This window comes from Miniopterus natalensis, chromosome 9 (assembly GCF_054644295.1).
Source record: "Miniopterus natalensis isolate mMinNat1 chromosome 9, mMinNat1.hap1, whole genome shotgun sequence".
NCBI classification, from domain to species: Eukaryota; Metazoa; Chordata; class Mammalia; order Chiroptera; family Miniopteridae; genus Miniopterus; species Miniopterus natalensis.
In genome coordinates this window covers 38,034,225-38,058,458 of record NC_142089.1, presented here as the reverse complement: position 1 = coordinate 38,058,458, position 24,234 = coordinate 38,034,225, and the positions used below count along the sequence as shown (strand labels likewise).

Below are 24,234 nucleotides of genomic sequence, written 5' to 3'. Positions count from 1 at the left end.
TTGGAAACTTGAAACACTTTTCTGTTCCTAAAGAAAACTTCTTCACATTTATCTAGTGGTGAGAAATTATTGAGCTATATCCATGGAACAATAAAAAAGACTGAAGTCGTCAGTCAATAAGGAAAGTCCTAATTTATCTTGCTGAAGAAAGAACATACAGGATTTTCCTCATTCTGTATCCCTTAAAAACAAATAAACAAATAAACAAACAAACAAACTTCCTGTGTAAGGGCTGACAAAGTACCACCCCAAATTCCTTTCTCCTCGCGGAATGATAAAGGACAAGGTACCATCTCTGAAATGTTGAAAAACACAACTGAACAGTGAATTTGAGAGAACATAGTATAGAATGGTTTCAAAGGGAAAAATACAACTGCTAATGAAGGAGGGGAAGGAAGCAGAGGGACAGGAAAAAGGGGGGGAAGGGATGGGTAGAGATGAAGGAAAAATTAAAATGTTTCAATAGTCACTGCTCTCCCACTTTAGCAGACTATATGGAAAAATATGAAAAACAACCAAAGGTCTAGTCTGTGAACCAATTTGCTATCTGAGCTTGAACATATCACTTAACTTCTGTCTTTTCTGTTTTATAAAGACAATCCAGTTCCTAGCTATTGTGAGGGCAAACAAGATCAATATGTTCTGAAAGTGTTATACAAATATGAGAGTTAACAAATACTTGTTGAGCAACTCCTATATGCTGACCACGGTTCGTTTCACCACAAGTCAGGCTCCAATGAATCACTAGGGAGCATGAGGCAGTCCCACCATCTGATAGATACTATCAATGCCACCAAATAGCAAAGCCCTCGCCAGATTTAACATGCCTCGAAGCCATCTGCAGCCCACTCCACCACAATGGGGTTTTGGCTAAAGAAGTCAGTTCCAAGGCTGGCTCAGTTCCTAATCTTTTCATGGTAGTAGAAAAAGGGGAGGGAATCCAGTTCAGAATTGGTTGGAACCTACTGAGACATGACAAGATGCCCCAAGTCTCAAAACCCTCAATGGACTCTCTAGGTGAAATGGTTCATAACTTTGCACGTTCTACCAATAGCTCTACTAAAGAACCCAGGCCCCATTTCTATCTAAAGGATTCATATGTTATTAATATATTGGTGTTATTAGTAACAAGTGTGCTTACAAAAATGTAGTAACTGTTAGGAAAAGCCAATATACCAGCTAGAAGACTTCCATATACCACATACTGAAAAGAACTGTTCTAGATTTTTAAAATCAGTACTATTTAACCTGAGTATACATTTTCCACCAGATACATAGGGACTACAATATGGGATTAATGCTTCATGTGGGGGAAAAATTGTTACTGAATCATAAAACAAAAACCTAGACTTTATTTCAAGATCACTATATCCCTTAACACTCCATTCAAAACGGAATCTTCATCTCTGCTCTTAAAAAATAAGAAAGTTTATTAAAACTATGAAAATAATATAAATACTATATTATATTATTGACCAGAAACTAAGTATTTCAAAAGTTAAAGTTTTATGACAACTGAATATATTCGTGCCCCAAATGAGGTAACATAATTAGGTTCTTTAGGAAAAAAGAATTTTGTGTTCTGAAATACAACAGATTTTTAACTGGTTAACATGAAGAAAACAAAGTTGGAACCTCTCCCCATACTATTTTCATCATTTCTGTATATACAAATAATCATCCTAACTTCTTATTGACCTCATGGTGACATAGGAAACAAATTAATAGATAATGCAGCCATAATAGAAAAGTCAGTTTGTTTCAATAATCACTTGACATAGTTTAATGTGGGTTTTATGAATTAATAAATGTACACACTTTTAAAAACCACAAATAATGCCCAGCCGGGTGTGGCTCAGCGGTTGAGCATTGACCTAGGATCCAGGAGATCGGGGTTCGATTCCCGTTCAGGGCACATGCCTGGGTTGTGGGCTAGGCAGCCGATCAATGACTCTCTCAACATTGATGTTTCTATCTCTCTCTCTCCCTCTCCCTTCCTCTCTCTGAAATCAATAAAGATATATATTTTTAAAAACCAAAAACCCCACAAATAACGATAATGGGAAATACAGACATATTACAGGTTATGATTTTTGTTGCATTTGTGTCTCCTTGATTAGCTACACAGATTAAAAGGCTTTTCATTTTGTCATAGAACACTGCATTCTTCAAATCACATGTGATCTTATAATACTGAAATTTATAATTTCTAATGTCAGCCCTGGCCGGTGTGGCCATTGGTTAGGCACCATTCCATGCACTTAAAAGTTGCCATATATATTCCTGGTCAGGGCACATGCCTGGGTTGCGGGCTTGATCCCCAGTAGGGGGCGTGCAGGAGGCAGCGGATGTTTCACACATTGATGTTTCTCTCTCTCCCTCTCCCTTCCTCTCTCTCTAAAAATCAATTATAATCTTTTTTTTAAAATCTCTAATATCGAACTTTATAATCTACAAGTACAAAATCATCACTACCCATTTAATAGAAAAAAAACATTGTAAATCTTTTGTATTTTTCAGATGAGCTAACACTGCCTTTAAAAAAATGAGCTCTCATTGCCTACCTTTATAAACTCCAAGTAGTCAATGTTGGTTCTTTCTCCACCAAGTCTAACAGGAACCAGAATAATAACAGCTTTGTCATCTGCATTACCAGAAGCCATGGAAGCACACTGTGTATCAATTACGTCTGAACTGTAAACTGAAAAAAAACACAATGAATATGTATTAAATGTTCTCAGAAACATTTTTTCCCCACTTTCCCCCACACTGGCCAGTCATTTGACCTCTGACATCACTATCAAGGTCTCAACAAGTTAAACATACCTACCTCGTATATGCATTCAATAGATACTTATTGAGTAGCTACTGTATGGCACTGGGGCTTCAGTAGTGAGCAAATGAGAAAAATCCCTGTCTTCGGAGAGCATACACTCAAATATGGGGAAATGGGCAATAAGTAAATAAAATATAACATGTGTCAAATGGTGATGGGTGCTTCAAAGAAAAACAAAGGGCAAAAGATGACAGGAAATGCTAGGGGCAGGGACAATTTAAAATCAGGTGACAGGCAATGTCTTATGAGAAACTAATATTTAAGTCAAGACATAAAGTAAGAAACCCAGTAATACAGATACCTGGGAGAAGAGCATTCCAGGTAGAAAGAAAAAAGTGTAAATGCCTTAGGGCAGAAGCACAGCTAGCATATCATATCCCAGGAATCAGAGGCCAGAGCCTCTGAAGGGAAATGGCCAAGGAGCCCTGGAGCAGAAATGAGGTAAGGAGATAAAGTGACAGATTAGGAGAGAGTGAAGACAAGATTGCATGAACTCTTAAAGGCCATTGTAAAGACTTCAGTTTTTAAGTGAAGTGAGATGGGAAGACACTAAAGAGTTTTTTAGGAAAGGAAAGTCCTGCTCCGACTTACACTTCACCAGTCTGCTTCATGTGTTGACAACAGACTGTAGGGCAAGGGCTGAAGCACAGGGAACAGCTAGAGAGCCACTGCTGCAGCTCAGCAAGAGATGATGACGGCTGGAACAAAGGCAGTAATTATGAAGACGGGACGGTCACAGGATGGTCATGTGGAGGCGGATCAGGATGAAGATAAAGAGCTCCCTAATTCATTGGATGTAAGGTGTGAGAAGCAAAGGGGTCACAGGAGATGTGAAGGGTTTTGGTGTAAGCAAACAGTAAGAGAGCTGCCATTTACAGAGACACAGAAGACCGTAGGAGGGGAAAATATAAGAGGGGGGACTGGGAAATCAGTTTTAGACACGCTAAGTTTGACACGTCCATTAGACACGCAAGCAGGGAGGGTGAGCTGGCAGTTACGGACATAAAAGCCCGGATTTGGGGAGAGGCCCAGGGTGGACCTATAAATTTGGGTACTGACAGCAGACAGATGGCACTTACTGTAAAGCCATGAGGCTGGGTGAATTCAAATCCAGAAAAAGAGATGGAGTCTAAAGGCTGAGCACACCAATAACTTCAGAGATCGGGGCGATCAGGAAAAGCCAGCAAAGGAGACTGAAGGAGTGGACAAGGAGAGAGAGGGAACCTGAAGAGTAATGTTCTGGAAACTAAGTAAACAAAATGTTACACAGCAAAGGAGGAAGTGGCCGGCTGTGTCAGCTGCTCCCAGCAGGCCGCGTGACGTGAGGGCCGAGAAGTGACCACTGGATTTAGCAAGATTAAATTATTGATAAAGGCAGTTTTGGTGGAATGAGGGATGGGAGAGCCTAAGTGGAGTAATTTGAGAAAATGAAAGAATTAGGTGGAAGCAAATACAGACAAAACTTAATTTTGTTTTGTTCAACATAAAATAGTTTTATTAAAAACTTACTTTCCATCCACACTCCCTGTCAGTTTAGCCAAACTCTGCTCCCCTTCCAGTTAACTGATTAACAAATTCTGACTCTTGTGCCCCAGTTCTTCCCTTTAAATTCTAAATTTAGACTATGAGCTATCAGATTCTCTGTACACAAGCTTCCCTATTTCCTACAGTCAGTCTAAACAAGCGATTTTCAACCTCTTTCATCTCATGGCACATGAAAACTAATTACTAAAATTCTGCAGCACACCAAAAAATATATTTTTAGCTAATCTAAAAAAAAAAAGGTATTAATTTTGATTCATTCACACTGGATGGCTATTGTTATATTGGCTGTTGTAATTTTTTATTTGACAATCTAAGGGAAAAGAGGTGACTGCCCCTGACTAAACAGTCAGGTGTTGCATGTTTTAAAAATTCTTGCGGCACATGAGTTAAAAACCACTGGTCTAAACCAGAGCTACAAAAATGCCACAGTAAATAAATCAATAAATTTTTTTTTTAATTAAAAAATAAAATTAACCTTTACAAAAGACCAAACAAAGTACAAATGGTATTTGGTTACCGTTCTTTCCACACTATAAGCGCTAGTTAGTTATCAAGATAGCCTTGCTTTAATAGAAAACCCAAAACAAAAAAACAAGGCAAAATTCTGGACAATAGCTGCATCATTATCAGATGATGTACTGAGGCACTACTGCAAAACATGTCCAAATGAAGAAATTTCCGTCCTTGAAACATACCCATACCTATGTTAAATTTTACCATCTAGCTTTTTTAAGGTAGTCATTTTAAATATCGAAATTTTCTTTCACAGCTTATTTTAATATTACAACTAAGAATACATAGTATATTAAGGAATATTTAATAAGTGCCTACTATGAGTAGGGTGTTATATAGAAACAAAAATGTGTAAGACATGGTCCCTACCTTCACAATCATTTAGAATATAATTGGGATAAGCTAAACACATATGAAAAAGTCTGACCAAGTGAACAGATGAAAATTTAAATTATATACATTCCTTACCTGTGCAATCCTGTGCAACATAAATAGTTATTCCTTGTAAATCAGGGTGTCTTGCTTCTTCAACTGCTTTTCTAAGAAATAACAAGCATCATACTTTAAAAGCCTAACTACTGCTTCCAGTTGGTAACTGAAGATTTAATTTCAGAGGAAAGAAACCCATCATTTTCCTGACATTCTAATTTAACCTATAGCGTCTCCTTTCAAAATGATCATCTGGCCCGGCTGGCGTGGCTCAGCGGTTGAGCATCGACCTAGAATCCAAGCGATCGTTGGTTCGACTCCCGGTCAGGGCACGTGCCTTGGTTACAGGCTCGCTCCCCAGCCCCAGTAGGGGCATGTGCGGGAGGCAACCAATCGATGTCTCTCTCTCACATCAATGTCCCGTCCTGTTCCCCCCCTCCCCCGTCATTCCACTTTCTCTGAAAAGTTATGAAAACAGTATCCTCAGGTAAGGATTAAAAAAAAAAAATCAGGTCAATTTTTTCAAAGTTGAACAGTACACTAAATTACTCAAAGAACATTAAACATTTGCTAACCAATGACATCACAATATGCTTCGAGGTTTGCTTCATATTAACTTACATTACTGACTAGCAGTGAATCACCGTTAGATTGTCCTCTGGTACACCTATGAAAGTCTTTTTCTTTTCTTTAAACAATAGCATGACTTTTTCCCCTTCATTCAAAAACCTTTATGACCTGAACAAATGAATTTCCTAATTTCAAGTCTTAGAATTCTATAAGTAAAACTGCAAATTGAAAAATATTTCTGACTGTGATGTTCTCAAAGGTGTGCAATATAGCCCTGGCGAGTGTGGCTCAGCTGGCTGAGCATTATTGCTGGTTTGATTCCCAGTCAGGGTGCCTGCTCAGGTTGTGGGTGCAGCTCCATCCCCAATAGGGGGCATGCAGCAGGAGGCAGCTGACAGATGTTTCCCTCTCCCATAGATGCTTCTCTCTCTCCCATCGATGCTTCTCTCTCTCCCTCTGCCTTCCTCTCTAAAATTAATAAAAACATTTTTTTTTTAAAAAGGTGGACAATATTTTTTAAAAATCACAATATCTTGTAAAAGGAAATTACACAAGTTGTAGACATTTAAATATGTTATTTAATTGTATCTTTATAATTTTTAACTTAACATGCCTTATTATGCATGTTTGTATGTGTTAACAGAGACTAAGGATCAGCAAACTATGACCCGCAGGCCCAGTATGACCTGTGGCCTGTTTCTTTGGTAAGAATGGTTTGTACAGTTTAAAGGCCTGCTTTTAGAAAGAAAGAAAGAACAGAAAAATGGGCAATAGAGCCCTTATAGGGCCTACAAAGACTAAAATATTTACTATCAGGCCTTTTACAGAAAAAGTTTCTGTATCTTGACGAACAGAAGCTATCCTTTTATGATTATGCTTTTATAAATGTCATAACAAGCTGAACTTGATATTATTATTAACAATCCATTTAATAACATTATGTAAATACTTTTTCAACTGTAAGCATCTGGCCTTTAAAATATAAAAGCAATTTAATATAATATGCAAAAAATTTGGTAATAATTTCAAATTTATATATGATTCTAAATGGAATAAATTTACTACAACATACTATGCTTGGATGACCTATTCACAATTGTCTATAATAATAATGGGATATACAACAAATAAGAAAATTTTTTAAAAAATTTAAGTAGTATCCAAATAAGTGGCATATAAAAACATGAGGTATAGTGAAATTTGACTTTTGACTGTTTTTTCTAACTATTCTGTCACAGACGCTCTACTTTTACTATGATATAATTAGAATATTAATAGTCCCACACATTTACAATTCACAAGAATTTGATGTGTGCAAAGAAATGCTGAAAACATCCATTTTGGTTCTTGACATTTCATTATGTTAGCAGTACATTACAGCCCCAGGTTATACTATTAAAAAAACAACTGTAATGTTATGCATGTTCCAAGGTTGAAAGAGTTGTTAGTTTTTAGAACAATTCAATAAGGTAGTCTAATGAAAACCTGGTTAGAAAGAGACCTTAGATATCTATACCTATGAGCAAAAGAAGAAAACTCTGTCATTAAATTAAATGTAACTAGAGTTGCAAAATGTTGGAAATAAAAGCTCCTTTATGAATATTCTCATACAGTTAGACTTTAAAGTTCCAGTTACATATATACACTGCAAAAATCAGTATCTCTGAGCCTGAGGACCTCTACCATAATATGAAAGATTGTAAAACAATTTTACCTTAAAATGTGAGCAACCACAGCTGGTCCATACCAATCTCCAGCCTTTTTCCCAGCCTTCTTTCCATATTCTATTAGTTGATGTAGGCCAAAGAGAGCCAAGGGGGAATCACCAAACCAAGAGATGATTTTCCTGTGATAAATTTCGTTTCGCATTTCATGATCATCAGAGTACCTCCCAACTGTTTCCTTCAGAGAAATTGTTGGGGTTTTGAGTTCTCTTTCCCCTGACAGCGATGCTTCAAATGATGCAGTAAATTTTTTTACAGTGTGGGAAGTCCATGATTCAGAGTCTGAATTTTCAATGTTCAAAGCATCAGGCCAGGTCCAAGCTACAGTAGTTCCAAAGCAAGGTGTTCAGATCTTTTAAATAGTTAGACTTTAACAATTCTACTAAAATAAGTATGCAGCATTTAAATTCATATGGGTTATACAGAGACAATTCTGGATATGCTTTTTTTTCTTTTCTTTGACAGTGCTGAGATGGAATAAAGACTTTTGTATTCCATTACCAGTACTGCTTATCAGACATCCAGTCTTGGCCACCCAAAGGCACAATAAACACATTCACTAACATTCAGAGTATCTGTGAGAAAGTAACTTCAGAAAGCAGATTTTGTTTTGATTGTATGTTAAAAGAGAAGTCTGACCATGGAAATTTTAAATTTTTTCCCCCAAATATTTTTCCCCCATATAACCCTCTCAGAATAATGTAATCATTGTTTAAGGAGTAATATCAATTCTCCAGTAAATGAAAAGTTACAATAAATGAAGTCACTAAAGATTAGAGATCTCAAAAAAGTCAACTATTTCCACAACTGCACTGTTTTTAATAACAAGACTGTCCCCAAACATAGATGTGATTTCAAGTTAATAAAATGAGTCCTAGATTCAGAGACCTAGTCAAGACTATGAAAAATATTCCAACTCTTGCCCCTGATTTCACAAGACTACAAATAAATCATCCCAGAGTTTAAAAATTCTTCTTCCTTGCATTACCCACACCACTTTTGAATAAACATTCTCTCTGATCTCATCAATAATTCCTATAGAAAGGTTACTAAATATTTGCCATGCATTCAGAAAAACTAACAAAAAATGACAGCACTTAGTAACCAGATATGATAGCCTAAAATGGTAGACTAAAATCCTCCTACAAATGTACACATTATAAAAAATGGACTAAGGAATGGTAAAGAAGGTGGCACACTAGAAAAAAAAAAGATATATGTATGTTAGGTATCAATGACATTTTTGAGAGTCTAAAAGACTAAGCATGATAATCTTATTAAGAATATGCCGAATCATTTAACTGATTACAATCATATTTATAAAAATAAAAATAATTTTAAAGCATTATTGATATGTAGAGAGAAAATAAAGCAGTGTAAAATTTGTTATGATTTAAATAATGTAAAAATATTAACCATCTGCTCAAAGTCACTGCTATTGACCTGTCCAGGATTTACTGGAGACAATCCAGAGAGTTCAATCGAAAAGAAATAAATAATAACCACACTGAAAAAAGGCTACTAAAAATTGCACTTACTTAATTAATGGTGGTAGCCAAGAATAATAGGTATGTTTAACCTGTATTTTTGAAAAGGGAATCATGAAAGTTTACGTATAAGTCATACCTGACCCAATTCAATAAAGATGCAATATGTTAGATTAGTTTCAACTTTAGAAGACATTAGGGAGTCAGGAAATCAACCTAAGGGAATTTTATGTGGTTTGAAAGCTGGAGTTCAAATTTAAAAAACAAAAACCAAAAAAAAGCAGAGATTTGATTTACCTCTACCAAGAAAGTGTAGTATGAGTCCTTGAGCCAATAGCATCTGGCCAGTTCGTAATGTACAGCCCCAGCCACAGTCTGTTGTCAAAGATGAGCCTTCTATTTGAGGAAATTCTTCCCTGTAGGTCAGCCATATTCTTGAAATAAAATCTTTACGAAATTCTTCTACATTTCCCGCAATTACATGATCTTCTATTGTATATCCTGGTCTTGTAGGTAACAGTTTATTTTCATCTACAAAATAAAAATATAAACTATAGTCTAAATATATGCTAAGAGATGTCAATAACGCATACTCCATTATTGTCCATATGCTATAGGGTACGCCACAATTTTTCTCAATCTTTTTTCTGTTTAAATGAAGATAAACCTTATTCAGCCTAATCAGACTGTTATGAAAATCAAATGCGAATGAACGCTGACTGTTTTGTACACTCCAGCACTAATGTAAGATATTATCAGTAATACCATTGTTAATAATGATATCCTATAGTCCAAATACAATCAACCCTTTTATGAAGGGATAATATAATAATAGCTTTTCTTTTTGCCTCATTTGGCTCAGGATATAGATATTAGTGCTCTCTAAAATGAGATCTGCAATAAAAATACCATGATTGTCAATATGTAAAAATGTGTTTAAACTAGTTCTTAAAATCAAATAAAATGTGCACACTGTATTCATTGTCATGAATACTTAACTCAAATTATAAAATCAAAACCAAGATAAAGAGTAAAAACTGTAAAATTCTTAAATATATAGTTATCCCTTTGTGTGGAAGTATAATGTTTTTAATTGTTACAACCCACATGTATCATTTTTAAAAGCTTTTTCAAATTGATTACCTCTAATACAATTTCTATGGGAAAACTATGGTCACTGTTTTCCCAATAATTTATAAAACACTAGTGCTAAAAATGAACTAACATTCCTTGATTACTCCCAGAGAGGTCTTAAGAATCCTCTTCTGTCATTCCAGTCACTGCCACTGCCTTTAGTACGCACCCCCATTTCTCTTCCAGATGAACAGAGTATCTTAATTGGTCTCATCGTGTGTTTTTTAATCTGCCTTATTGTCCAGAGTGACCTCACTACAAACCATCTGACTTCACATTATTCATTTGGTCTATATTTCCAGGATAAAATTCAATTCAGCATCTACTTTAAAGTCAGGTATATCTAGGTCTGAGTCCCAGGTGTAAGCACCGGCCAACATTGGAAACTCAGACAGTTAGACTAAGCCTTTGTTTTCTCATCTGCCTGAGCTCATTGAAAGGAGTGTTTCACACAGACAGTGCCTGACACATAGGAGAGACTTAATGTTGAATGGCAAAAAATATATTTAAAATCCACATAAAAAAACAACTGTTCTTCCTTTAAAATCCTGGTATAACGTCCTTACCTCCCATATTTTACTTCTACCTTTATTTTTTGCTAATCCGTGATAAAGTGCCTGCGGGGATCCACATGATCTGGGACCAAATCCTGGCCCCACCCCTAAACAATCATGTGACCTTAGGAAAGTTACTCTACTTCTTAAATACCTCACTTGAAACAAGTTTGGGGGCATAGCAAGTGTCTGCCAAATGTTAACTATCATCATCATCTTCATCGAATCAACACAGTGGTACCCCACTTTGTGGTTCTCTATTTCATATGAGAAAATCATGCCTTAAGCGTTGTTGTTGTTGAAAAAGGAAAAGCTGGAAACTCCTGCCATGGAAGGGAGAAACGGAGGCGAGAAACGCAATTTAGTGAATCCTTGCATTTCCTAAATTGGTCCCAATTTTACCAATGAGGAAGTGGAGGAGTAATGTACCCTTTACTCTCATTTTAGACACACTGTCATAGCTCTTTATTGAGAGTAGGACCAGAGCCCGAGGGGTTGCTATGGTCAAGATGCAGGTAAAAACAATTTTTGAAAGGCAGAGGAGCATTTAGTTACAAAAATGATCAACAATTAAGGTGTAACTTAGTTCAGTGAGCAATACACCAAACCAATCAGCTGTCAGTCCCCATGAAACTGAGTTGCTAACCAAAGGTTTGTTTGCTTTAACAAATGCCCATCACACTTCCCAAAAGACCAGAAAGCTCCAGGCAGCCAGTGATGAGTGGAAAACTGAGCCTAGCGCACATCGAACTAGGGGGGACAGGGAGAGCAGTGGTGGGGTGGGGCAATGGAAATCATATACCTTCTCTGTGAGGCGGGCACATAAAGAGCACGCTGGGTGTGATTGGTCCCTCGCAACCAGGTGACCACAGAACATGTTCTGGTTGATGGGTGCCAGCCAGGAGAACAGCCTTCAGGTGAAGGTGGCTGCAGAGGAGGAGCAGCTTTGGCTGTGCTCTCTTCCCAAAGCGGCTATAGTTCTCAGCACTTATCCGTTCCCCATCTCTTTTAAATGTTTGGCTGGTTGCCACCCTCACAGACTAATCAGCTAAAGGGATGTAGTAGCAATTCAGCAGAGAGGGTAGGGCTGGCCCTGAGCGCTTCTGGGGCCCTGCAGCCAAATAGCCAGGCAATCGGGGAGCAAGTTTGTGCCTGCTTTAACAGCGAAACCCTGAGGGCTACCCATGCCAGCCATGCCTGGTTTGGGGCATGGGGGATGAGCAGCGGTGACAGACGCAAGGAGTGAAAGTACACCATGGGGAACAAACTGACTTGTTTCCTGAAGCCCAGTGTCAGCCCCAAGCTGGGCCAGACCCTGGCCAGTAGAGCCACACTATGAGTTTGGTATTTATGAGGTGGTGGCAGGAAACATGGTGGCAGTAGCACCATCACCTGCTGCCCTGGAGCCTAACAAGTTGATCCCCAGAGCTGGTGAGCAACAACATCTGCAGCACACCAGCAACCCAGAGATGCCCAGGGGTAAGGAGGTGGTGAGCACTATCTACTCTCAGGAGTACCTCTGGACTTTGTTGTCCCCTGGGTCCCCTGGGAGGGAGCCACTGTCCTTGGGCTCCTCCTTGCCTGGAGCTGACTTTCCCAGGACTGAACAGCAGGGACCAATGCTGGCTATGCCTGGTGTCCCCAGGCCTTCTTTCCCCCTCGTGTCTAGCCAGTTTCTTTCTCTCTTTACTACCTGAAAGCCCAGTTCTTTCCCCTATTTTCATTTTTCAAACCAGCCTGAGACCCTCCAGTCCTCAGCCATTCCTGTTTATAGCTCTATTTAACGTCTTGTGAGACTTTATGAAGCCTTTTGGGTATATTTCCGTCCTTTCTCAATGAGAACTTTAATACCCCAACATTGGAGTATTTATTTTATCTATTCATTCAATATAGAGACTGACAAGGAAAGTCCATATGGCGTTAAGTGAGCTGCTTTCAGTTTCCTGGACAGAAGTTGCCTTACTCCTTCCACTATAACCTGAACACAGAAGGAAAGAATGTTGTGGGAAAGAAAACATAAAATAACTGATCCAATGTGAAATGTGACTGCCAGCACTACAGAGAATAGTTTTTTGTTTCTTTGCTTGTTTTTTACCCAAAGGAGTTCTAATTAGTTTAAAATTTCCATTTTTACACAAATATGTTTTTAGTTTTACTTCAGTGACTTAACAGACTTCCCCTTCACTTTGACTGTTCTAAAAGAGAGGCGTTGTGGTTCATGAGACTGTTGGTCAAAAGTTTAAAAAAGAAAAAAGAAAACAAATTTCAACTTTAATTTGTAATATAAAGTTTTGGGTATTAAGATGCCAGATCCTCCACGAGAATGTTTATCTCCATGGCTCCCTCTCCCTCCTCTCCCCTGCTGCCAATAGAATCCTGTTCAACTTTAAGAATATTGAGGTAAAAGTTCTAAAGTTCAAATAACTGAGGGGTTAGGGGAGAGGAGGGGGAATAGAGGGGGAGGAGAGAGGAAAAAGAGGAAATGTTTCATTAAAATAATTCTGGGTAACAACATGACTAATGAAGACTGTGTTCTTTGAAGTAGAAAACAATCTGTCATAAAGATGTTAAAGCCCCATTTGTCCATTTGTGTCATTTAAATGCCAGAGATTATTTAATTGTTTCACAGAGGAAATGTCTTATAGCTCTTACTGTATTTAAACTTTAGTTAAGCCCTTCATTTCATTAAAAGTTAGAATAATTAAGCCTGTGGATTCACCCAGATGGAACGTGGCTTTGTAACTGGGAAGTACGCTTTTTTCAGAATATTCAAATGCTGTGAAAAAAGGGAACAAATTATGTGAATTAAGTGTGCCTTTAAACGAAAAGCAAATAATTATTTGTAAAAACTTGGGCTCTGCTTGGTCCTGTACGGTAAGCCCCTGAGTGATTTTACAAAGCAGTTAGTAGATGGGTAGTGTTAGTAGATAATAATGTTAGAAACCAAAATAGGACCTTTTATATAATTCTTTTAAAATTAACAACTTACAACTTACTTTCATGTATATCTCATTTGGCCCTTCTAACTGCAAATAAGGCTCATGTATATTCTCCCTCTATTGCTGATGAAGAAACCGAGACAGAGGTCTCAAATGACTGTGTAACAGCTATTGAAGAGAAGCTGGCATTGAGCTGATAGATATGCTAAATTCAGTTCCTGTAGTGCTTAAAAAACTCTTTAGAAGGCAGCTCATATTTTACAATTTTTCCATAAAAGGGGTCTATCTGCACTTATTCCAGTTTTGATTATTTCCATTCAAAATTATTGTATACAACTCAGATGCAACACCTCCATGAAATAGCATGAATTTACCAGGTAAACAAGTTGGTATATATTAAAGAGATTGTTCTGATGACTTTTAATTGCAGCTGAGAATGCCCTGGACAGAGGACCTTTAGGAGAAGCTGGTGCGCAAGCAGGGGAGGCTACTAGCATGAAGCATAGAGCTATGATAAAGGGTGTTAAGTCAGAAGAGTTAATAAATAGAGTTTGTCAGTACAGGCTTTACTTTTTTATGTTCAACATGACAGTAAAACTTTCATTTCAATTTGTTTTTAATGTTTGGGAGGCATTCAATAAAGTGATATAAGAAATCTCAATTTCAGCATTTGCTTATTATAAAGTTTCCATAGAAACAAGGTCATAACACTAAAATATAAAGTACAAGCACATTGAAAGTTTGCTTTTAATGTCTTTATTTCAGATAATTTTATATCAGTTACCCTGGAAACTAAGAAATACCTACTTAAATGCAAAACATTTCGGCTTTTCTACAACGGAGAACTGAATTATTTGGTTACACAAAAGTATCTGTGAATGATCCTCTGCCATGTTCTTCTGCAAGACTACAACATGATTTCTTTTAAGTCATTTCAAAGAGCTATTCCTAAGAACCTCGTATAGATTTCAGATAAACTTAAAAGGAGTTTTCTACTACCTCGCCTTTATCTATCAGTGTATCTAATATAACTGATGGTAGTATCAGTAACACATAAAGACACTAAAGTCCTGTTATCCAACTTTATTATTGCTCATCAACTTTTCATACAACCTTTTATGTTATGGACTTATGAGCTTTCCTAATTTTCTGGCCAAAGGTTACTCCTTTCTCCCCCTCCCCCTAAGAAGTAGGGAAGGAATTGGTAATATTACGTGGGATAATCTCTGATGGGGTGGGGGCTGGGCAAAGGGAGAGGGAAATGGGGAACATCTGCAATAGTGTTAACAATAAAAAATTTAAATTAAAAAGATATTAGATAAAATCTTAGAAGTTATAGGAAAATTGGGAGAATCTAACTCATTTGGGGTACACTGAAACAGATGTTTATTGAGCACCATTCCAGATGCAGGACAAACAGTGATATGTAAGACAAAGCCCCTACCCTAACTCAGGTCCTTACAATCTAGAAGCGCTCAGGGGCAGGCCACACGTGAACAAATCAAGAAAATCAGGTTTGCTAAAGACAGCTGCTCTCCTCAGTGACACTGAGCAGTCCTAGAAATGAGAGGGAGACATGTGAGGATGAGGGAGGAGAGGCTTCTACACAGAGTCCCTCAGATGAAAACATGCTGAGTGCAGGCAAAGGCAAAAAGGACACAGGGATGGCTGCAGCGGAGTGAAAGGGATGCCAGAGGAATACTGTGGATTAACAGCTTGTATGCCTAGGGAGCCTTGACAAAATATATGTAATGGGAAACCACTGGAGGATTATATGCAGAGAAATGATGCTAATTCTAGAAAAAGAGAAAGGCTACCGTGTGAGAATAGGGTGGAAGCAGGGAGAGCAGGTAGAAGGCTGGTACAGTAGTTCAGGTCAGAGCCAACAGTGGCTTGAACAAAAAAACAATAAGGGCCTAAAATAGGCTGATATAAGAAATTAAATGAACCTAAATGTGGTAACAGATATATGAATAGACAAGTCACAGAAAGAGAAATGCAGATTACCTTTAAATTTGTCTTCATAGATAAGAGAAATGCAAATAAAACTATACTGTAATTTCTCTCCTATTGGGATAAGATCCATAAACCTGACACTTAATTCTTTGGTAAGGCTGCAAAAAAACAGTTATGTTCATATATTGCTGATGGAAATACAAGGTTCCCATAAAGGGAACCTTTGCTTAAACTCACAACAATGCAGATTTATTAATCAAGAAATTCCTACTTCGAGGAATTTTTCCCAAAAACATACCCCACAAATATAAAACCACACATTCCCAAAGTTTTTGTTGCATTATTTTCAAGAGAAAGGTAATAGAAGTAACTCATGTCCAGTAAAAGACTAGTAAAATAGCCCAGTCGGGCATGGCTCAGCAGTTGAGCATTGACCTAGGATCCAGGAGATTGGGGTTTGATTCCCGGTCAGGGCACATGCCTGGGTTGTGGGCTCCATCCCCAGTCGGGGGTGTGCAGGAGGCAGCAGATCAGTGACTCTCATCATTGATGTTTCGCTCGCTCTCTCTCCCTCTCCCTTCCTCTCTCTGAAATCAATAAAGATATATTAAATTTTAAAAAAAAGACTAGTAAAATAAACTGGTACATCCACACAGTAGAGAACTATGGAGCTATAAAAAAGAATTAAGATATTACTTTACAACTATGTGGTGATCTCCAGGATAAATTACATTTAAAAAGGAGAGGATGTATAGTAATCCACATGACAGGAGCAGGAGAAATATGTATCTGCTTTTTATTAAATTGCATGGAGAGAACTTCTTACTAATTGTGTGACTATTATTCCCTCCTCTTTACTGGGTAGCCAGAGTATATTTACCTAAGATGGTATTTGGGAATAGGTAATAAGTGGACATGTCATACAATTTCCAATACAATGCTAAGTGTTCACATTTTCCTTCTGCGTTAATTTGTGAAAGCTTTCTTTTGTCTTTTGTGTGTGTGTGTGCTTTATATATAGTATAAAGATTGCTCTTGCATTTCGTTTGATCCTCAAAATGTCTTGAATTAGGTAGTATAGGAATTACATCTGTTTTACATGTGAGAAGACAGGTTCTAAGTGGTATAAATTGAGTTGTTTAAGATTTGAAAAGTGAAATTTGATAGAGCAGAAATGTAAGGTACAGCTATGTGGTACCTAAAAATAGAATTTATACAATGATGTAACATATGATCAGCTTTGAGGATACTACCTTTTACTCAGCCCCTCTTTTTTTTAATGTATCTTTATTGATTTCAGAGAGAGGAAGGGAGAGAGAGAGAAACATCAATGATGAGAGAGTCGTCATTGATCAACTGCCTCCTGCAGGCCCCCGACTGGGGACTGAGTCCACAACCTGGGCATGTGCCAGACTGGGAATCGAACCGAGATCTCCTGGATCCTAGGTCAATGCTCAACCGCTGAGCCATGCCTGTCTGTGCAGCCCCTTTTTTAGTGTTTTAAAGTAATTAAACTTTAGGGTTAAAACAGTAATACTACATAATGTGAAATAAAACTGAAGTAAATTACAACTCAGAAATGTTTTTAAAAGTCCAAGATACTGAGCAAAGTCCTTTTTAGAAATAAAGAAAAATGTACTTTACTACATGAAATGTCACATCTCAGTCAGTCACTACAACATGGATTGAGATTAAAACAAGGCAAGACTGAAAACCAAGGCAGAAGAAGCTACAGAAGTGGCTGGGAAGCCAAAGTCAGGATTGTCAGAGGGTAAGAGAGCAGAAGGAAGGTTCAGGGAGTTGTAGACAGTACACAGGGAAACACAAGAGTGTACTTATTGCCCTCTGGTGAGGTGGCTGGCTCAAGGCCATTGGGTAGGAATTACCTGACTGAGGTGGAAAGTGTGGACTCAGAGAGATAAAATCTTTATGTTAGACTTTATGTTTTGTGTTATGGGCTGTAAAACTAATACAATGTACAGTGAATACAATGTAGGATGGTAGAGCAGTTCAGTAAATGCAGGAAGCCTTAAGAAAACAGGTGTACAGCAGTTGGTTCAGAAACTGCTGACATTTCCATTTAATTGGAATATATTGAAATCAATATGTTAAAATCAATGTCTTTCTGAAATATGCTGCTTAAATCCATTCCATAAAAGAGTGATACAGTATTGTCACTTGCAAAAAGTACAAGTTATACATAAAATTATTGTAGGCTATAAACAAAATATTTTATGAAAGCCTCATGCAAATTGAGAACAGTAGGTTTCTAGTGGGTACAATACATACAATATATACAAATGACAGGCAACTCACCGAAGTGGAAAGAGCACTGTTAATTGTTAATTGTTAATTGTTAACTGTGGTCAAACTCTGTAAGCAAACAAACTCAAATTACAGACACTGTGAGGTTCTTGATTCACATCACTAGGCAGTTTTTTCCCAAGTGTCCAAGACTGGGGTAGGACTTAAAACTGGTATGATTGGTAGCATTATACATTAATATGCTCCCACCTTTTTTTTAAAAAGCAACTTAATGTATTATATATTGAACCATGAAAACGATCTAACCTTTTCATTTAGTCATCTTATTTTGAAGATCTTTCCTCAGGAGATTTAAAAAATTGTTTTAAAAACATATATACATAAAGATTTTCTTTATAGTATTATAAGAATAGAACTTTGTAAGTACCTAAGCCCCAATAGGGGAGTGGCTAAGTGAAGTATAAAAAAAATACCCGATGGGCCATTATGGGCCATTAAACAGTAAATATGCTGCAATGGGTAGAGCTCACTTGTCAGTAACAAAAATAAACATAAATTATACACTGATTAGAACTTTCTTTTAAAAAGTAAAAGAAAAGTAACTCATAATAATGGTTGTAAGTTTATGGGTAATTTTTAAACAAAACATTATTTTGGCTCCTACAAATTTTTGTTCATTATATTTGTTAAAGGATGAAGTCCAAGAATTAAGACTGGATAACAAGATAAGGAAATCTCTGGAGGAAAAACAGAGTCCTCGAAAAGCTGGTGAGGAAAGTTCTAAAGAATATGAACGGCCTTGCTTGGGATGAGATCAACCTCTAATAATCGCCCCTGGTTCTTTCTCAAAGACCAGTTATGAGGCCACGCCGGGAATCCCATGACCCCAGCCAGTGTCACATGTTTTTTGTAAATACTCCATTTTGAATGCATATCCATGATTGTTATATCTTAGCTGATACTTATGCTAGAACCTCCTTCCCACTAACCTTTCTGGTCCCATGAACTAGAAGTCACGTTAATGAACACATGGAAAGCAGAGATACGGAGGGCACCCGAATGGCTTTTGGTAGATGCCTGACTGCTCTCTACCACTGCAATCTCCACAGTGCTCTAAAAATACTTCCCACTTTGGTATGCCTAAATAGTTCAACCTTATGTATAGCTGCAAAGATACTTTAATGCCATTTGAACATCTCGGGTTAAAGTGGTATTGCAGTCACCAATGTGTGTTGGTTCTGAGTGTAGCACTCTGGCTGACTGAAGGAGAGTCTGGGCCTCAGCCATGAATCCAAGGAAATCCCACACATGCCACTGTGTCCAGCAACAGGTGGACCCCCTCTTATGTGCTTTGTGTAAATACTGTGATCATCAGAGTATTCACTGCACTTGGAGAGATCATACAGACTCTCTTTTAAAATGTTTTTATTGATTTTAGAGAGAGGAAGGGAGAGGGGGCGAGAGAGAAACATCAATGATGAGAATCATGGATCGGCTGCCTCCTGCACGCCCCCTACTGGTGATCGAGCCCACAATCAGGCATCTGCCCTGAATGGGAATCGAACTGTGACCTCCAGGCCCATGGGTCGATGCTCAACTACTAAGCAATGCCAGCTGGGCAATAAAAAAAATCTTTATTAAAAATTCTATGATATTCAAAACTGCTACTATTTCTTTTAGCTACTTACAGTGACTAGGATTAGTTACTCAATGCCTTGTTTAAGGAAGAGAAGTGTCCTAACATAGTTTAGGCTATTTCAGTATTTGATCATTGCTAGATTGCTGGGCTCGTTACAAATCAATGAATATTTCAAAGCTAAAGGGATACTTCTACAGTGTGTTAAGGACAGTTTATTCTCCAGGGAAGTGATTTTCAACCTTTTTTCATCTAAGGACACACATAAACTAATTCTGTGGTATACCAAAATATATATTTTTTATCAATCTGACAAAAATATGGATATGTTTTTTACTGATTTACAAAAAGAATGATAATAATAGTATTTACCTACCCTCTTTGCGCCAAAGTGACTTTTTTAAAAATCAGGTGCCTGTACTTGTATATAAGGATTTCTGGTACCAAGAATTAACCAATCACATGCAATTTTATTACACGATATGACCAATACGATGTAACTCTATTATATGACCTATATATTTATGGTTCAGGACAGGGCATTCACTCTGAGCAGCTATTGCTGTGTTGGCTGTTGTAATTTTTTTATTGGCAACCTAAAGGAAAGAGGTCAGTGCCTCTGACTAGCCAGATATTGTATGTTGTCAAAATTCTTGTAGCACACCAGTTGAAAATCACTACCCTAGAGAGTCTCAAACATTTTACTGTCACCACTCCAATACCACTGCAGATAAATTCTAATTAATATCTGTAGTAAGATTTACCTTGCAGTTGTAACTGATATTAAGTAATTTGTCAAACACTCATTGAATTCCTAATTTGTCCCAGATTCTGTGCTCAGCAGCTGGAGACAGGAGAAAAGTAAGAGTCCTCTCTTCCCTGGAGAAGCTTACTTTTTTATGAGAGGGATACCCTGTAGGCAATTGATACCTTGTAACAGGTGGTAAGTCAGCTATGTGACTGTACTAAAGGGATAAGTTTTATAGTGTAGCTGCTGGAGGCAAATTGGGGTTGGGAGGCACAAGGAGTGAGACAGGGTGGTGATGAGTGTTAAATAACTTAGAAAATAAATTAGTAACATTTAGAAATGAATAAAAAGTATTCTCTGAGGTTCTCCCTTGAGTAATATAATGATAATTTTATTTAAGCATGAAGTGAGAGTTAATGTGTTCAGGTTGTTTTATCTGGTTTTTTTGGATATGAGAGAATCTTGTAACAAAATTCTTTTATTCTCCAGATGAGGATACTGAGGCCCAGAGAGACCTTTGGCCCCTCCAGTTTGTTAGCAAATGGGCAGCCCAGCACACAGGCCTCTGACTCAAATACATTTGTTTTGTCACACTGTCTCCTGAACAAATATTTATTATTGGCTTTCATTTACTGCAATCAAATGCTCTTCCTTCAATATTATATACGGTATTAAATTTTATTGTAGTAAATGAATAGTAGAAATAGAAAATCTCAGCTGCTTTTTATCACTTAAGAAAATAAAAACACTAAAATCTTATTCTAAACTTTTTACATTATTATATAGGATATTTATAATAGGTGTCTACCAGGTTTGATTATAGGTACTATATCAAGGGCAGCATTTTATAACCCATTCCTCAAATCTCATCTGTGGAAGTTATAGTATCTAATGGGTTTACTATAGAGCTGCACATGATATCACACTCAAGCAGTACATGGAGCGTAAGAAAAATTACAATGCTTAATCAATTGACATTTTAACTAAGGAAAAACCACACTTTTATAGGTTTAACTTACTGTGACATTTTCTTCTATTTCCCTTCCCCTTCATGTATCTCCTGGGAGACTTACTAAAAAGTATAGCTCATGCTCAACAATATTTCTAGATGACAACACAGTCAGCCAGCCTAATCTTAGAACCACAGTCCAATGGTGAATACAACTAGGTTGCCAAGGGATGAGTGACAGACCCCCTTATGCTAAAGGCATTCTAGCCATATATAATTTCAGTCGTTTGTCTTTTTCAAAGATCAGGTTAAGAAACTGGTGTCTATTATATATTAATTTCAAGGACCTACATATGAATTTTTTAATTTCCATTTTAATCTTATGATGGTGGATGAAGGGAAAGCCAGTTAGCAAATAAGAAAAAAGCATTTATTTTTATTTGTTGGATTTCTGTTGTTAAGATATTTTTTAACACAATAAAAAGGAGAGGTGCTTTTTACCGGATGTTCTAGAAAAATATAAAGTATGTCTTTATGAGATATAGGCCTAAAACAATGCATATTGCTTTGTAAGTTACTAATGGAAGAAGTAATAGCTTGTCCCCTACTTGCATTAGAGTGTATCTACATTTAAATTTAATTGGACTTTGTCAGATTTTCCCTATCAAACATTTTTTTCCTGCATTATTTTTTTATAAAAATTCACTTCTCCTTTTTGCCCCCCAAACAGGGGGAAAATGCATCACACCAATCTTAAGGAACAAGTTTTCAAGCTAATTTCTCTTTGGATAAAATTTTTTCAACTCAGGTTTCATAGATATGTTAAATTTAATTATATTATCTATATACACAAGTAGGCAAATGTAGACTTACAGTTTTGAGTACGGGGAAACAGTTTATTCTTGTATTATTGTTTATTAATTATTGTATTATTTTTCACATGAATATGTAAGCCTACTTTTGCCCCACCCTGTAGGTGTATTTGGAGACCCAGAAGGAGAGGAAAGAGAGAGGAAAACAGAAAAAGTACTTTAAGACAACATGGCTAAAAAATTTCAAATGTGATGAAAACTATAAACCAATAGGTCCAAGAAGTTCAACAAAACCCAAGACAAGAAACACGAATAAAACTACACCAATGCACATCATAATCAAATTGTTCCAAACAAGTGATAAAAAAATCTTAAAAGCAGTCAAGAAAAAAAAAGGACATTATGTACAAAGAAAGATAAGGATGACATCAGATTTCTCACTGGAAGCAAAACAACCAAGAACATAGTGAGGCAACATCTTCAGAGCTACTGAAAGAAAGGAAAAACCACCAACCCAGAATTCTATACCCAGCAAAAATATCTTTCAAAAATGAAAGTAATATGTTTTTTCATAGACAAAAAAGCTGGAAAAAGACATCACCAACACACCTGCACTATAAGAAACATGGTAGTTTTTGGGGACTCAGGGTAAGAGAGAAATGAGTTATTGTTTAATGGGTACAGGGTTTCAGTTTTACAAATGAAGAGTTCTGGAGATGAATGGTAATAACGGTATCATAAGCTTAAGAATGTATTAATACCATTGAACTTAAAATTTATTAAGATGGTAAATTTTATTACAATTTTTAAAAATGGAAGTAAAAAACAAAAGAACTGTGCCAAAAGTAGAACTAGAAATAAAATGGTGAAAACAGTTACACAATAAATTTCTACAAAAATTTTTAAATGGGTTACAAACCTAGCACTTACCTTCATATTTAAAATGATAACATTTTCCAAGCAATAATACAGGGGAATTTCTACTAAAGTATGTCTTTGTTTTCAACACCCAACCTAAATGAGAAAAGAGAAAAATTGTTCTGCAATTAAAGGATTACACACTAAAAGTTAGCAACATTTTCTTTTATTTCATTTCAAATCATCAATTCTCAACTATGGATGTGCATTTCTGGCAAGGCTAGCAAAATATTTGGACAATGAATTGAAAATAAGGGTGATTTATGCTACTTTCAAATACAGTTAAATATTTTAACTACATTCTCTCTACTTAAAGAACATGAGAGGGGGAAAAATTTAATTTACTTTCAAATAGATGACAATGTTCTTATGGTATAAAAAATTGTTTTAATCCTCACCCAAGGATATGTTTTTATTGATTTTAGAGAGACAGAAAGGGAGAGGGAGAGAGAGAAAATATTTACAAATCATATCTTTGCTTAGGGATTTTTATCTAGAGTATATAAAGAACTCATATAATTCAATAATAAAAGAACAACCCAATTAAAATGTACAAAGAATTTGAATAGACATTTCTCCAAAGAATATATACATATAAATGGCCAATAAGTACATGAAAAGATGCTTAACATCACTTCATCAGAGAAATGCAAGTCAAACTCACAGTGATATATTTCACAACCACTAGGATGGCTCTAATAAAAAAAAAAAGGACAATAACAAGTATTGGTGAGGATGTGGAGTAATTCAAACCCTCAAACAGTGCAGCCACTTTGGAAAATGGTTTGGGAGTTCCTCAAAAAGTTAACCTTAGGGTTAACATATGATCCTTCAATTCTATTCCTAGATATATATACAAGACAACTGAAAACATACATTCACACAAATATTTGTACACAATGTTCACAGCAGTACTATTCACATTAGCCAAAAAGTAGAAACAACCTAAATGTCCATCAGCCAATGAATGGGTAAGGAAAATGTGGTATAGCCATATGACGAAATATTATTCTGCTATATAAAAAAAGAAAGTACTAATATATACATGCTACAACCTGGGTGAACTTTGAAAACATTAAGTGAAAAGAGTCAGACACAAAAGGCCACAGGTGTATGATTTCATTTACATGAAATGTCCAGAACAGGGAAATCCACAGAGACAGAAAATAGACTGGTGGTTTCCAGGGGCTCGAGGGAGGTGGGGAGGAATAGGGAGTAG

The 24,234-nt window shown here is 36.7% G+C and overlaps 1 protein-coding gene across 2 annotated transcripts in view; it reads right to left on the bottom strand.

The window, feature by feature from the left end:
- The window catches only part of ATG4C (autophagy related 4C cysteine peptidase), a 55,795-nt gene that overhangs the window by 15,767 nt on the left and 15,794 nt on the right, over positions 1-24,234 (bottom strand). For both annotated transcript variants that reach the window (XM_016208495.2, XM_016208496.2), the window contains exons 3-7: positions 23,028-23,111; positions 9,402-9,635; positions 7,608-7,938; positions 5,363-5,433; positions 2,565-2,701 (exon numbers count right to left, since the gene is read on the bottom strand). In XM_016208495.2, coding sequence (XP_016063981.1) covers positions 2,565-2,701; positions 5,363-5,433; positions 7,608-7,938; positions 9,402-9,635; positions 23,028-23,111 — 857 coding nt within the window. The remainder of the gene's footprint in view (positions 1-2,564; positions 2,702-5,362; positions 5,434-7,607; positions 7,939-9,401; positions 9,636-23,027; positions 23,112-24,234) is intronic.